Source organism: Pteronotus mesoamericanus, unplaced genomic scaffold, assembly GCF_021234165.1.
Source record: "Pteronotus mesoamericanus isolate MK-2021 breed Mesoamerican mustached bat unplaced genomic scaffold, CSHL_Meso_final scaffold_21, whole genome shotgun sequence".
Taxonomy (NCBI): domain Eukaryota; kingdom Metazoa; phylum Chordata; class Mammalia; order Chiroptera; family Mormoopidae; genus Pteronotus; species Pteronotus mesoamericanus.
Window position 1 is genome coordinate 8,192,844 of NW_026555310.1, and position 15,257 is coordinate 8,208,100.

Consider the following 15,257-nt stretch of genomic DNA (forward strand, 5'->3'; position numbering starts at 1 on the left):
GATAAGCAACAGTGGTCTTGACATTTAAAAAAAATTTGGTTAGAGTTGTCTTCCATGTTAAAAATGATAGAAAATTAATATTGTATATTGCCTGACACAGCCATTGTTCAGTGAATATTTGTTGAGTAAATGAATATCGGAGGCACACAATCCTTCACTAAAAATTATCTATATGCCTTGTTGGAAAATCTTATATATAAAAACCTAAACTACGTTCTATCGTCTATGATCTGTATTTGGCAGCACAAAATGATTAAGCTAGACTACTGGCTCTGAAAAAAAGCCCAGTTTGTACATTAAATTGTGCTGTAAATTACTCTTTGTCTAGGGGAGCAAATTTATTGCCATTGCCACCTGGATTTCTTTTTTTAACTTACTTCTAGTGAAGCCAAAGTGACTACAACCATTGAGGAGCCATGCACATCACCAAAAGATGCATGTTATTCTATTACTGTTGGCAGAGGACAGTGCTGGGGGTTCAGGATAAAAAAGGACAAGAGTACCTTTCTCACTCCAGACACTGATATTTTATTCATAACTCTTTTTCGAGGTTAGTAAAGCTGTCAGAGAAATAAAGAATAAAGCAATCAAAATCACAAAGGACAGCCTGACTTAATTAAGGAAGCTTTCTGTCCCTAAGCACCTTAGATTACACATCTCATTTGGCTTAATAAAGTCATTGTTGGGAAGGACTTGCTTGTGAATTACATAGTAATAATACTGATTATAAACACCAATCTACCCTTTTCTTTATGCCACCCAGCTTTTTTAGCATAAAAAGCAAGGGTTGTAATGTCTAAGAAGTAAAATTTACTGAATTTTACTGTGATACTAATAAAGCACAAATCAGTTGGGATTAATGAAAAACATGCATAGACGAATTTCAAATATTCCTACAGCTTTTTTGGCCAAGTACTGATGAGGCTGTCACTGTATTTTTCAACTTGCCAATCTCTGTTAAACCTACAAAGCGAGATGAGAAAAAAGTCAAAGGTACTTAATTTGTGCAAAAAAAAAAATACTGTCTAATTACTCTAAGTGCTTTTTTTTTGAAGTTATATATCGTGTGCTCAAGAAGGTTTGGTAAGCAGAATAAATTATTTAATTGGGACTTAATTTAAATTCCTGTGTTGGAGGCAAACTGCTTAATGGGGGTGGCCTGATCTGGTGAGGGATCTACCCAAGTGGGCAACGCGCAGTCACTAGAGGACAGAACGCGGATGAGCATGCCCAGTGGCGGGCACAGAGTGGAAGCAAGTACTTACATTATGTTCCCTTTCAACTTTCCTTTTAAATGGACACCTTTCGACGTAATTACAAAAATAAATACATAGATGGTATCTCAGGAAAAAAACTGTCCAGGAATGAATAAAAATCACCTATCATCCACTGCTGAGACAGCTACTGTAAACATTTTAGGGCACCGTTTCCCACAGTTACCCTCTTATATAACAGCTTGGAGCACTGCTTAAAAAGCGGATTCTTGGGCCCCTCCCCTTGAGATTCTGACTCAGTAGGGTATAGGATGGGGCCTGAAATAATCTAGTGTCAATAAGCAAAGGTGATGCTCTTACCATCAGATAAGCTTAAGAAATACTGTTTTTCAGGACACATTTTTTCGGGGGATCCAAGCAGCTATTTGTTGATTATTTATCCCCCTCAAGCACGTTCTAAATGAGAATTCAGAATAGTTGATTTTTCCAAACACTTTACTCTTTTACAGATGACCCTTTAAAAAGTGAGACACTGGTGTCTTTGGGGACCAGGAAAAATGACAGCTTCTTCAGTCAAATCTAAGGCCAGACCTCAGAAGGGCCCATCAAGAAAAGGGTTTTTTCTTCTCCACATCTTTGGGAAATGAAATGGAATAATCAGATTTTATTTTTCAGGATTTCACTGTCCTCTGTGTCTGTTCTTAAGGACTGGGTCCAAGCACACTTCCCATTTTGGAAATAAAAAGCAAGATTTGGATTCACTGCTCTTGTGCTGAGAACTCAAAAATAAAACCAAATGTACTTATACCAACAACACATTTTGTAGCTGTAATTTGACACTGCTGATTCTAATTTAATTTATTCCTTTTAACCTACAATCTTAGTATAAGCAAGTAGAGTGTGAAGGAAGGAGATAAAAATATAAAGAAGAGGTATCTGCCTTAGCCAAAAATATTAAGGAATTGAAGCTAGACCTGATTTAACTTCATAAAGCAAGAGAGAACACCTGCCAAAAGTTATCTGTGAAGGTGAAACCATTCAAAGCTGGCTATCATCATCTTTTTTTAACCTGTCTGAATACGAATGTCAAGTTTTCAATGCATGGACAATCTGTGGCAAAGATGTCATTTCCAGGAAATGTTCTGACTCTTTGTAATTCCCCTGTGTCATCCCTTAATTTCTTCAATTTGGAGAAAGTATGCCAATGTTATGTCTATTCCATCAGGCCTTCCTCTTTATGAGGACCCAAGGGATAAATCTCTTTCTGGGGCATCCTCACACCAGAACATTATATTTCTTTTGAACAATCAGTTTGGTTTTTAGGTTCAAACTTTAGACCATATTATTGATAATATCCTTACCCTTTTTGGCTATGAGGAATCTCAGAGGCAGATTTGCAGCTGAACTCTAACTTTTGAACAGGACCTTATGGTTAATAATAAATCATTTTGTTTATTACTCTGATATATGGCTTTATTGTATTTTCTGGCTTTTATATTTCTGTTACCCTGACTTACATACTAATTACTTTTATTCTTGATATATTTCTGTAACTGATCTCAAATACTTTTTAATGAATTATAAGTAAATAAACTATGTTAATGTAGTATTAGCCTAAGCAGAAAAGCTAATGGCTATAGAAATTATACATTGCATATTGAGGCCAATAACAAATGATTTTTGAATTACCATCTTATCAGCTACAAATAACTATATACTCAATGCACATGAGAAATTGAGCCAGATGATCACTTTGATACCAAAAAAAAAAAAACGTTTGATAAAATTTAAAATCCAATTATAAAAACTCTTAGCAATCTAGAACTAAAAGGGAACTCTTTTAACTTTTTAAAACTATGAAAAATGTATAGTAAGTTTGATATTCAATACTGAAATTTTAGAAACATTCTCACTGAAATAAGAAGCAATACAATGGTGATCATTATGTGTTACTGGTTCTGTGTCTTAGCCATTGCACTTGGACAAGAAAAAGAAAGACGTATAAAGATGGAAATAGTAGAGGAAAACCGTCGCTTGTAGAAGGTCTTCTGAGAAAACTTAAAACAAGTATGAGAAAGTACTAGAACTAAAAAGAGTTTAGCAAGGTCCCTAGATAGAACTTGAATAATAGATTTTTTAAACACACAACAATAAATCACAAACTCCATTTTAAATCATTCTGACAGCAGCAACAAAAATTTAAAGTAATAGTGAAAATATACAAGATATTCATGGACGTTGTTATAAAACTTTTCTAAAGAATGTAAGACTTCAATAAATGGAGTGATGTACTGTTTTAAGCATAGTAGAACTTTCAGATGAACTTAAAAACACCCAAAGAGATCTCATCCAGCTTCCAGGCAAACCATTTCAACCTCATAATAAAACAGTGTGTAACAGTTTTAAAGGTTCACAGAATCTATAACCAATTAGTCAGTTGTCTTACATTATTTGAAAGTTCGGTTATAATTTAGTTTCATCACTCATCTTTAAAAATCTCTTTTTCTATGGTCTCTATTGGATAGATCCATCTGCCGTACACTAAAAAATTTTTAAGGTCTGATAGGAAATACAAATTTTTACTTCCATACATAAACTTTCATCAACTTTACAGAAATAAATTTTCCATTAAGTTTAGAAATGAATTCTGCTGATAAAAAAAAATACAGTAAAAAAGATAAAATCATATCTTCGGTGTTGCTTACACTGTTTTTGTGCTACCCAGACCCCTTCACCCTCTTTCCCATCATTTGAATTATACTAGTACTTCATCATGAACACATCTGTTTGAAGGGAGGTCAAGTGTCAGACTAAATGAAATACAAAATAGACTAATTCTGCCACTTCTTAAACTGTTCTAAAAATGAAATGGAAGAAGCATTACTAACAAAAATGAGCAAGGAGTGTAGGAAAAATACATGGAAATTTGTTTTATTTAAAACATTTTTGCTCTTCACAGTGTAGATCAAACATACTTAGATATACTTAATCATTTGCTGTGCCAGAAGCTGCTGGCTGCCCACTGAACAGTCATTCTCCCCTTCTTCATTACTAGGAAAAGCCAGCTGGTTTTTCAGATACTGGGTAATCAGGTGATTCAAGAGATGAAAGACTAATCTTGATCAGTCTATGATAATGATGGCACTTCCATTCATCTTGCCAGTAGTTGGCTTAGGAACAGATTTGTAATAGACAACAAAATGTAATGGGAAGCCTGCTTAGGGCTCTTCTAGGGGAGGTCTCTTCCCCCTCACAAAAGGACCACGAGAAAGAGCATTTCCCCCTCTTGCGTCTGGATTCCGGGAACTGCAGCAGCCATCTTGTAACAAGCAAGGTCCGTTTAGGAAAAGCCAGACAGAGGATGGAATATACCTCGATTCCGGATGACTTTGTTAAGCCAATAAATCATCTAACCCAGACGTGGTCCTACCTCCAGCCTACTTCTTAAATGAGAAAATTATTTTCTGTTAGCATTTAAGCCATTTTGAGTTTTATTTTCCTGTTACTTGCAGTAAAAAAGAAAATTCAAACTGATTCTGTGCTAAGAGCACTACTGGCTAAATGAACATTTATTATTGAAACTACTTACCCTCATAACCCCTTCCAAAATCTAAATGGTTTATGCTTTTAAAAGGAAGGTGTGAGGTATCTCAAGTATTTTCACTAATACAAGGGGACAAAGTAACATGCTATTTGGAGGTTTGGATAGAAAAATAATTTCTCTTTTGCTCATAGAAAGTGGAGCCTTTTACTCCCCTGTGTTTTTGACATTTGTGGCCCTATTATGTCGATCTTTCTCCATCATCCCTAAAAAAGTATTTAAGAGTGTTCTTTAACTCAGCCCCAGGAAAGTCAGCCTTGGCATTGCTTTAGGAAATCAATATGACTTAGACCTTTTTTCCTCTCTCAAAGAAAACAGGATTTTGAAAATGTTTTCCTTGGTGTTGTCCTAACTCCTAAATAAGGCCTGACAGGGAGCATGAGAGATCTTGCAAATGTTTTTCAAATTAATAAAAATGTGATTCTGAAGCTGACCTCTGCATTCTGGTGGAGTCCAAATTAAGTAATGTGTACAAATAGAACACTTCAAAACACTTCAAAGCACAGTTTATTAAAACCACATCATGGGATATCAATCCATGAGCGCAAGGATTTCCAAAATTAATGATAACTTTTTTCCTCCTGATTTATGAGAGTTACCCTGGGGCTTATGTTTCTATGTAAAGCAAATGCAGAACTTATTAATAATGCAAGCAGCTCTGGGGCTTCTTCTCCATGGCGTGAAGCTCTTGTCTAAAACCAGAACTGTTTCCTTTATACTTTAATGGATTAGATTTGTTTAACTTACTTTATGCAGTACTCAATCCAGTTCCATTGGCATATGGATGCTTGATGAATATTTGATGATGGTGACTACAACTGCACAGGAGATATCTTAGTGTCCACGGGAATATGAAAAAGTACTCTAAGCTATTTAACTGTAGTGATAAAATTATACAATAACAAAAGGAGGGTCATACCTTTTCATATTAGTGTACTGTTTTAAGAGAATTCCAAATATGAAAAAGGTGAAGGGACTGAGAAGTACAGATTGGTAGTTCAAGACAGTTATGGGGATGTAAAACACAGCATAGGAAATATGGTCAATAATATTGTAATAGCTAGGTATGGTGCCAGGTGGGTACTGAAAATACTGGGAGAACACTTTGTCAAGTATATGACTGTATAACCACTATGTTGTATGCCTGAAACTAATACAAAATAATACTGAATGTAAACAGTAATTGAAAAACAAAATTTTATAGAGAAAAGAAAACCCCAAATAAAAATGAAGGGATAGGAATTAAAATCTACTATCTAACATGTGCTGAAAATTTACATAACATCTATATATACTATTTTACTTAATCCTACCCATAAACCTATGGACTAGGCATTGGAATTCCCATTTTCCTAAATCTAAGATGCCAATTGTTATACAGTGGGCCAATATTGTATGTACCAAAAAGAAAAAATTCAGCCAGTGAAATTATGACACACCATTTGTAATATGCACCCTGATGTGAGAGATGTCAAAATGTAAAAAATAACAGGCACCTCAAAAGATGACATTGATAAGAAAATTCACCAATGTCACACAGCTAGTTAGTAGCTGTGGCAACTTTCGTAGTGTGACGCTCCTACTGAGAAATGGCAGTCCAGCCAGGAACTACATTTTCCACCTTCCTGAATTCTGATCAACAGAATCTGAACACAACTGATGTAGTCTTTTGTAGGCCAAAGAGATTAAGAAGCTTGAATACTGTCTCCATCCCTTCTCTTATCTTATCTACCATTTATGGTGATGCCCATGATGATGTTAGAAACTACCTGTTGAATATGGCAAAGCTTCTGTGTCAGCCTGGGTCCCTGAACAACCTCAAGAAACAAAGCCTTGCCTGTATCCCCCAATCATTGTGCCAAACACGAATGCCACATTTGACTGGACATGAGCAATAAATAAATGTTTGTTAAGCCACTGTCATTCGGGGCTAGTTTCTTACATCAACTAGGACCACTTCAATAATAGAGTAGCTGAGTTAGAATTTGGATATCAGGTTCCAAAGCCTGGGCTCATCCTGGGACACCATGCAAACACGAACCTCCAAAACAAACAAACCAACCCCCAAAATAAAACAGGACTGATTGCTTCATTTTAAGCAGGTTTCATCACTTGGTTTGAAAGAATCAGCAGACATAAAGAGATTTTTTTCAGAGACAGTGTCCGGACAGGAACAATTACAGTTGTGCATGTGATAGTACTGATGTGAGAAAAAACAAAAACAAATAAACAAAGAGAGAGTGATTTTCAAAATGGGTAAAACTGACATGTATGCTGTTTTCTTGTCTTGTTTTAGTACAATACAATTTGGGGTCAGGTAAAGAGGATCCAGGCAGGTGTGATAACCCTCGCCTACTCAATGGTTTGATATCTCAACATACAGATGGCCCTGTTCTTGGAGAAAGGGAGGAAGAAGCAGCAACGACAAAGGATGAAAGGAAAGGAAAGGAAGTAACAGAAAATGGGTGAGGTCAAGAGCACAAGTTCTAGATTCAAGATAAGATTTTGAACCTTGCCTCTACTATTTCGTATACTTGAGTTTGTGACTTTAGCCAATCATTTAACCTAAGGGTCAACTCTCTCATCAGTGATGGTAGGGTAATGGAATGCACTTCACAGGTTATGAGAATTAAGTGAGAAAAATACATGCAAAAGGCATGTACTATTTGTGAAAGAGTACACACTGAATGCCAGTCAATATTATACTTGCCGTCATTGTTAGCTGTTAGCATCTTTTCCCACCTGATTGCAAATAGCCAAGTGTGCTTTTAATAAAAATCTTTCCTACAAAGGGAAAGCATAATTCCACAGAAAGTCTGCCTTCAGCTGTGAAACCAACTGACGTTAAGAGCCTGTGAAAGCTTCTATTTCAAATTAAAAATAAACAATTTTTAACATGCCTTGAGGGAACGATAAGCATAGGATATGAAGGTATGTATGGTGAATGATCTTTTAAGCACCAGTTTCAGTTTATTGTTTACATAAAAAATAGTACTTTGTCATTTCACAATATTATCAGGAATAAAAGGAAAGGAAATAGCATAAAAGAACTTACCCTTTGTTTCTCATTTGAACCTTTTTTACTGTTCTCTTTTTTACTTTCATCTTCATACACTAATACAAAGTCAATTCTTCGCTGGCCATCATTAAAAAAGAGTGAGTCAGATTTTCCATTAAAGTCTTCCTGTGTGGAATAAAAAACAAATTTTAATATAAATTTTTGAAAAAATGCTAATTTATACATGTTTATTTTCTAGCTTTAATGAGCACACTGACATTTTTATAGAGAAAGAAAAATACATCCATTTCTAGCTATTTGACAAGGTCATGGTCGCCATGATCTTCACAAGCAGAGGTTATTCTTGGTGAAAGGAAGTCCTTGAATTGAGCAGTTTAGCATTATTCTACAAGTGCATTGGAAAATATCAGTATTGTGTACCTAACACACTCATCTCGGAATTATTCCCACTTCAAACAGGAAAAGGAGTATCAAGTTTGTAAATAAACACAGTAACCAGAGATGCTTATCTGAAGGACTAAAGTTTGTTTAATGAGAAGAAAAATCTAAGACAAGGCACTTTCGATGAAAATCTCATCCTCCTTGTGTCCTATCTTTTAACTTTTCCATCATTTTTCCTGACCTCTCTTGACCTTACCACTTTATAGAAGGTATCATTTTATAACATTAATAAATTCAATTAAAAAAGTATGTAAGTGCTTCAATATACACAAAAGCTACAACAGTCTTTGGTTATTTGTTCCCAAATCCACAAAAGATACTCTGTCACTCCTCAGGAAAAACAAAACAAAAGAAAACAAAACAAAAAACCAGCCAACAACAACAAAATAAATGACCTTTTAATTTAGATCTTAAAAGCCTTATGGGTTTAAAAACAGGGCAAAACACAGACCTAATACAATTGAAAACAGTCTCTTTTACAAATGGATTGAACAGTTTCCTTAAAAAAGTTGAATTTGTGTTCTCACAGAGCTTCTCTGAATGCTTACATTAATTTTGTTGTTTAAGAATCAGACTGCTTTTAACTAAGTAATAGTTTTTAATTTTTCAGTTTTTTAAATTAGAAACTCCTGGGGAGCCTGCATTTTGCATTTATTTGGTAGAACCACTTAATCATTAAATGTGATTAATTCTCCTCTGCATTCAGCATCAATTAGTACAAAAATCACCTCATTTCATCAACACTTCCTCCTTTTCTTCACACTTCTGTGATGTGTTTTTTGCTAAACATATTCGACCTGACATTTGTGCTTCCTTTCCTCTTTTCCACCAGGGAGCAGGTGAAGGTTTATTAGTATTCGAAGCTCCTCCCATTTGGCAGGCTCTTTCTCGGCAGAACACAGGCGGCTGCTGATGGAACCCACCCCAAAGCACCTTCACCTCAGCCTCATTCAACCAAACAGTGTGACTGCCTTGAGACCTTTTCCTGCCAGGGCACTGAAGGGCCAGGAAAACAGACACATCACTAGTGTCTTAGGCTACTATCCCACTCTCTTATTTGTAATTTCAGCTACTTAAAATCAATAAACTTTAAGAGTATTTAACGCTATACAAAAATGTTAAGCTCTGTCTTTCATTTCAGTCATAAGAGTCCTTGAGGCCCCATTCGATTTCTCTCCCTTTCAATGAAGATGCTACCATGGGTGACAACCAGGACATCTGTGAGAGGAAAATTTTAGGTCGAGGGAAAAAAAAAAAAAGAGAGAATCGTTTCTCAGAATGGCAAAGAGGGGGTGAAGTAGGGTGGATTACAGTCACGAAAACCTGATCATTGCTACAGACGTCTGTAAAGTGCACAGAAGCAGGTGGTTCTCCATTGCACAAGTCATGTTGCTTTCGGTAGCATCCAGCAGGAGCTCACTGAAGTTAGGTTCTGAAGGATTTGCCCTGGACTGAGAACCACATTTGCACAAGACTCCAGGCATTCTTCCCGGCATGGCCATTGACCCCACCACTGGTCGGCAGCTCGGTCCCAGGTAACCTGGTCTGCACACAGGTCTTTCTTTATGTAATAGGAGACCACGGCCCTTTGTTTGGTAGAAAACCCCTAGGACTTGGCAATAGTCGCCTGTGAGAAATAACTAGTTCAAAGTCCGATACAGTATTATTAGAATGCAATGCCAGGGAAGAGGGTGCTAATTTTCTACTGCTGTGAAATCCAGGTTTCCCATTTCTTGGCAGAAGACATTCTACTCAACAATTGGGAGGGAAGAAGAGAGAAACTAAATGCTGGGCTGGAAAGAATATGCAACAAACAAGGGCACTGGCCTAAATAAAGAAGACTGGTTTAGGAACAGAAATATGCTGTCAAAAAAAAAAAAAAAAGCTGGATTTTTCAGTAGTAAGTTCTACTACAGGCCTAACTAACCCACCCAACAGGATTGAAATGACCAAAAAAAAGAGGGGGGGAAGGAGGGGGAGGAGGGGGAGGGGGAAGAGGGGGAGGGGGAAGAGGGGGAGGGGGAAAAAAGGAGAAGAAGGAAAAGAAAGGAGGAAGAGGAGGAAGAAAGGAGAAGAAGAAAGGAGGAGGAGGAGGAGGAGAAGAAGAGAACCTCTCCTGAAGTGTTTGCTTTATATGAAGTAAAATTTTAATAATTTCTCAGGGTAAATAAAGTCTTCTTTAAGTGACTGATTATTCAGAGACAGATTATTCAAGTCCTGGCTTCTATACCTTCTCTTGGAGTCTACTTAAAATTTAGCCTTTAGTTTTTTCCAACAAGTCAAATAGCACCAAGATGAAAATACAAAGGCCCCAGAACCCAACTCCTCCTGTTTAGTGGCTTAAATTTAAAAAATACTTGAAGAGAAGGCTTAAAATATATCAGGTAAAATCATTTTGGAGATCAGAGCTTATGCATGGTTACTGACTTTCCAACTGGGAAATGTATCAATTCTTATCCTCATCAAGGTAACTTACTAACTGTTACCCTGAAGGTCTTAGACAAATGTCTTCAATGCCAAGGAGTCAACAGTCTCTCTAGCTGCTGATACTTCTTCCTTCTTGGAAAAAATATCAAGCAAATTTCTAATTACAGTTTGGAGTCTATTAGACATTGCATCCATTCCCACCTATTGCTCTCTCTGGTCCAATTGCTCCAATCTAGTCTTCATGTACTCACTTCTGGTGACCTAACACTGTACTAAAAGTTAAAGGCTACCGTGGTTAAAAAGCCTACCTATGTGCATTTGTCATTACATCAAAATAAAGCAAAACAGTGGCTGTTGGCATTGACATTTGTTTCACACTTGGCATAAAGAGGACAAATGCCTGGTCTGAGCAAGGGGGGATCTGAGAATTAAGAGCTTAGCCACGCAGTGCAGAGGAGAATAGGAAAGGAGGTCACATGTGATTTACTCAAGTGATGTTTTCCAGGCCTCCCTCTTCTCAGCTGGCTTCTATCCTCTTTTTCACTGTGGGCAGCTACTTCAACAAAAGAGCTGAAAAGGGCAGGATCTGCCTTAACCAAATCAGGATAAAAAATGCAAGCAGCAAAATCACTCTTCCCAGTGCTTTCAAGCTAGAGTTGTGAGTTTGAGGACAGGAAAAAAAATGTTTTTTTGGTTTTTTTTTTTGCTATTGGTAAAACCAAGGGTCCCTATGACTTTGATTAAATTTAGTTTTAAATCCTAGCTCTAGAAATTATCTCTCTCCCTCCTCTCCACCCCTAACCCCCACCCTTTGCAGGCTAAAAATAACATCTTAACCTAGGCATGTTTTCGTTCCTGAGTGTTAAGGTGGAATGGCCTCCTAGATACTATCTCATAAAACCAGACAGAGGGACATCAAAACAGACCTCAGAGCTGAAAAAGACCTGAAAAAGTTATTCAACATTCTGAACTCACCTCCAGTCAACGAGCTCCCAACAACACCCCAAACCCTAACCTACGGCTTCTTGTGATTTTGCCCTATATATCTGTAAGTTACATTCACCAGGGAGTTCAGGCTTTTGAGCAGTAGCTTCCAGTTCTCCTGGGTGGTGCCATTCATAATGAAATAGGCAATATTTCTCCCCCGCACGTCTCGGTGTCCAGCATTTGGCTCTGCCAGCGCCGGGCAGGTGAACTTTCTGTTCTGTAACACTGGCTAGGAAGTATGTGTGGGTACCAGTCCTGTCCCCAGAGCGGTTGTTCTATACTACAGGACAGGTGGTTGGGAAAGAATGTCCTAGAGGACACGCAGGCAAGTCCAAAGATGAGCATTTCCCAGTAATTACGTGATAGGAAAATTTCTCCTAAGCAGCCTCTGAATGAAATAAAGCACTGGACTCCTTGAACAGGATGGTATTCTTCTGCTATATGACGGGTCACACGATGGTTACAGCACGGCGAGGTCTGACTTCTGGGCAGAGAAGGAAGGGCCGCAGTGAGAGAGAACCTGGGGAGGCCGCTGCCGGAGTGCCCTTGCTCGGGGGCGTGGAGGCTGGTTACAGGGGAGCACCCTCCTGAAATCCCTGATCATCAGCACACGGTGAGTCCATGAAATAACCTGCTGTTTAGCATTTGTTCAACACTTCTGAAGTGTCTCATGTAACCCTGCAAAATCAAGGTTGGAAGTCCCATTTCATAATACAGGCCTCTCTACTCCTGGCGTTTAAAATGCTGAGTTTAAATTTTTTGTCTGAGATCTGGATAAAAAGCAGTCCGACTAGGATCTTTGCTCAACCTCTGGCTTCCACATAAGGGTACTGGAAATTTGCCTTGGGCAGCAAGTGATACTATCTGTGTATATCTCTAGAATTTCCAAATAGGCGATTCCTGCCCTGATATAGTTGTCACTGACTATGAGCTTGGAGAGCATTCCAGGATTATTTGGGTTAATAGTCTCAACCTCTACACAAAGCAGCATGCAAGAGATGTTTATTGTGTAACAATAATGGGAAATTACACTATGGAAAACAATATCAAAACACAATCAAAGGGCAATGGATAGGTGAATGTGGAAAAAACATGTGGCTGTCTGCAATCTTCAAGACTAGCAAAACAAAGTAACCCCAGGAAGAACACAACAGAAAGAAAAGCAAACTTTAATCAGAATGGAGAATGAAAGTAAAAATACAGGATCTTCTATTTTTTTCATTAAACCTCCAATCCATGCATACAGATAGCAAGTTCTACAGAAACAAACGTGTAGAGGCAAAAGCCGTTAGGTAAATATTTAGGTGTCACAAAATATGAAACAATGAAATCGTATTTACTTGCCACGCAGTTATGAATGAGATATATTCTGAAGTGTTCCCTCCGACTGCAGCACAGTTCAGGCAGATTCAAGGCATGCGTAATAGTAAAACTTTTTCCCCTTTACACTATTGTGCAAAATTACTGCAGGTTAAGTTTTATTCCTTATGTTTTAAATCGCCCCCTCAAACTGTAAGAAAACCTGATAGTGAGAAAACGCAAAGTGCAAAGAAAAGTGCCAAGAACTGCAGGTATGAAAGGCCGGACACTGAAGGTGGAGAGACTAGCACTGCGGGAAGCAGGGCTGAGAGGAAAAGAAGGCAGATATTAATAACAGGGATCAGGAGAGCTTCGCGGACACGCAGAAAGTCAGCTCAGTAAACGGCACGCCGTGGCGGGGGAGTGAGCATGTTTTCCAGGGGACCCAGGCATGCAGGGCAGTGCTGACGGAAACAAAGGGCAGTGGGAAGGGGGCCCCTTCAAGGAAGAAGGTGCAAAGAGAAGCAAAGGCTCCAAATCTTAGGGTCAAGTGTGTCAGGATGTTCCAAGAAAGTCCCTTGGTGGTGACTCTATGATGACCAAGATGTACCCAGAAGAGACCCAGAATGATTTCTTAACAAATCACACTTTCTCCTTCCTCACCCTGAGTTTTTCGCTGATCCTTCGCATGGTCAGGAGCCTGTTTACTTTTATCTCAGAATAAAAATAGCTTTTTTACCCCCAATAATAAAATATACACTCAACACAAAGTCTAAAGGTAGAGAAAAGTATAAAGGATATAATAAAAGTTGTATATAATCCCATTTCCCAGAGATGAGTAGAATTTATATTGGAGTACATCTTTTTAGGTTTACACACACACACACACCCAAAATGGTACCATACTATACCTACCATACTGTTTTAAAAACATCTATCATAGACATTTTTCTAGCTTGATATAAAGCTCTGCATCATTGTGTTTAATAGCTGCAATATAATTTAGTTAAACAGTTCTTCCACTGATGAACACATAAGTTGTTTCCAATTTGTTGCTTTTATAAACACTGCTGCAATGAGCATCTTTGTACATGTGTATCTGTGCACATGTTCAATTACAATTCCCCCAGGCTAAATTCTGGAAGCAGGCTTTAACTAGTACGGCCTTATTAAAAGATTTTGATATATAGGTTGCTAAACTGTCTTTCAAAATATTTATAAAAACGAACACTTCCACCAGTGGAGTATGAAAATGTCACTGTCATTCGATATCAATCCTTTTTACATGTCCCATGAGAGTCAATTTTTTTCATTTGTACTTTTTAACTAGAGAGCTCTAACATTAACCAGAGAGCCCAACTGAATTACTGTTCTTGTGAAGTGCCTACTACTATTCTTGACTTAATTGAACGATCTTATTATGCAATCACTTCCCAGTAGATTCTCTCCAGTTTTATTGATAAGATCTCAAAGGCCATGGGGCAAAAGGGGCAAGTGGGCAAATGGTAAGGAAGAGGCCCACAGAAATAAGTCCATCCCCAAAGAAAAAGCAAGAATAGTCTAGGGCACTCACAGCCAGCCCTGGGTTCAACAGTGTTGACATGTTTCTGAAAATGTGCACATGTCACTGGACCATGCCACGCCTGTGCGAGACGTCCTCGCCCCTTCCCTCCGCCCTCCCAGGGTGAACTTTCCATTACAGTTTATGTGGCACCTGTGTAATTCCCAAATGTCAGTTACATCTTTTGACTCATACTTTTTTTTTAGATTTAGAGCCTACGAGTTATTTAGTTTATAAATGGCTCCTGTTGCAAATTAAAAACTGATGTATAAATTCTTTAAAGAATAGCCTTGCTATTTTTATTGGGAAATGGCTACGACTAGTTCTCAAATAGCTGAACTTGTGATTTTCAGTCATTTCTCATCGGTGACAGATGCAGTTCACTTATAAATATAATTAGATTATGCCACAAAAATGCTTCTTCTTTTCAACATTTTAAACACATAAAATAGCTTTTCACCATTTTAAAACCTCAGCTTATAAAACCTCAGTTTAGCCTTCCATAAAGATGATCTGGAGAAAAGCGGAACAAGTAAAGAAATGTCAAAAAAAAAAGAAGAAAAAAAATGTAGAAATGTCTATAGTGCTTATGTTCATACTTTTCCTTTTCTAGAAGATGCCATCATGTGTTTGCACTGCTCTCCTCTGGCAGTAGTAACACTGGTAGAAGAAATGGGGGCGAGATGAAGCTCTAAGATATTCCCAAAC

General features: G+C 37.8%; 1 protein-coding gene across 4 annotated transcripts in view; it reads right to left on the bottom strand.

Annotated features, from left to right (window-relative positions):
• The window catches only part of ANO6 (anoctamin 6), a 190,336-nt gene that overhangs the window by 64,988 nt on the left and 110,091 nt on the right, over positions 1–15,257 (bottom strand). For all 4 annotated transcript variants that reach the window (XM_054591205.1, XM_054591208.1, XM_054591207.1 and 1 more), the window contains one exon: positions 7,871–7,999. In XM_054591205.1, the coding sequence (XP_054447180.1) occupies positions 7,871–7,999 (129 nt within the window). The remainder of the gene's footprint in view (positions 1–7,870; positions 8,000–15,257) is intronic.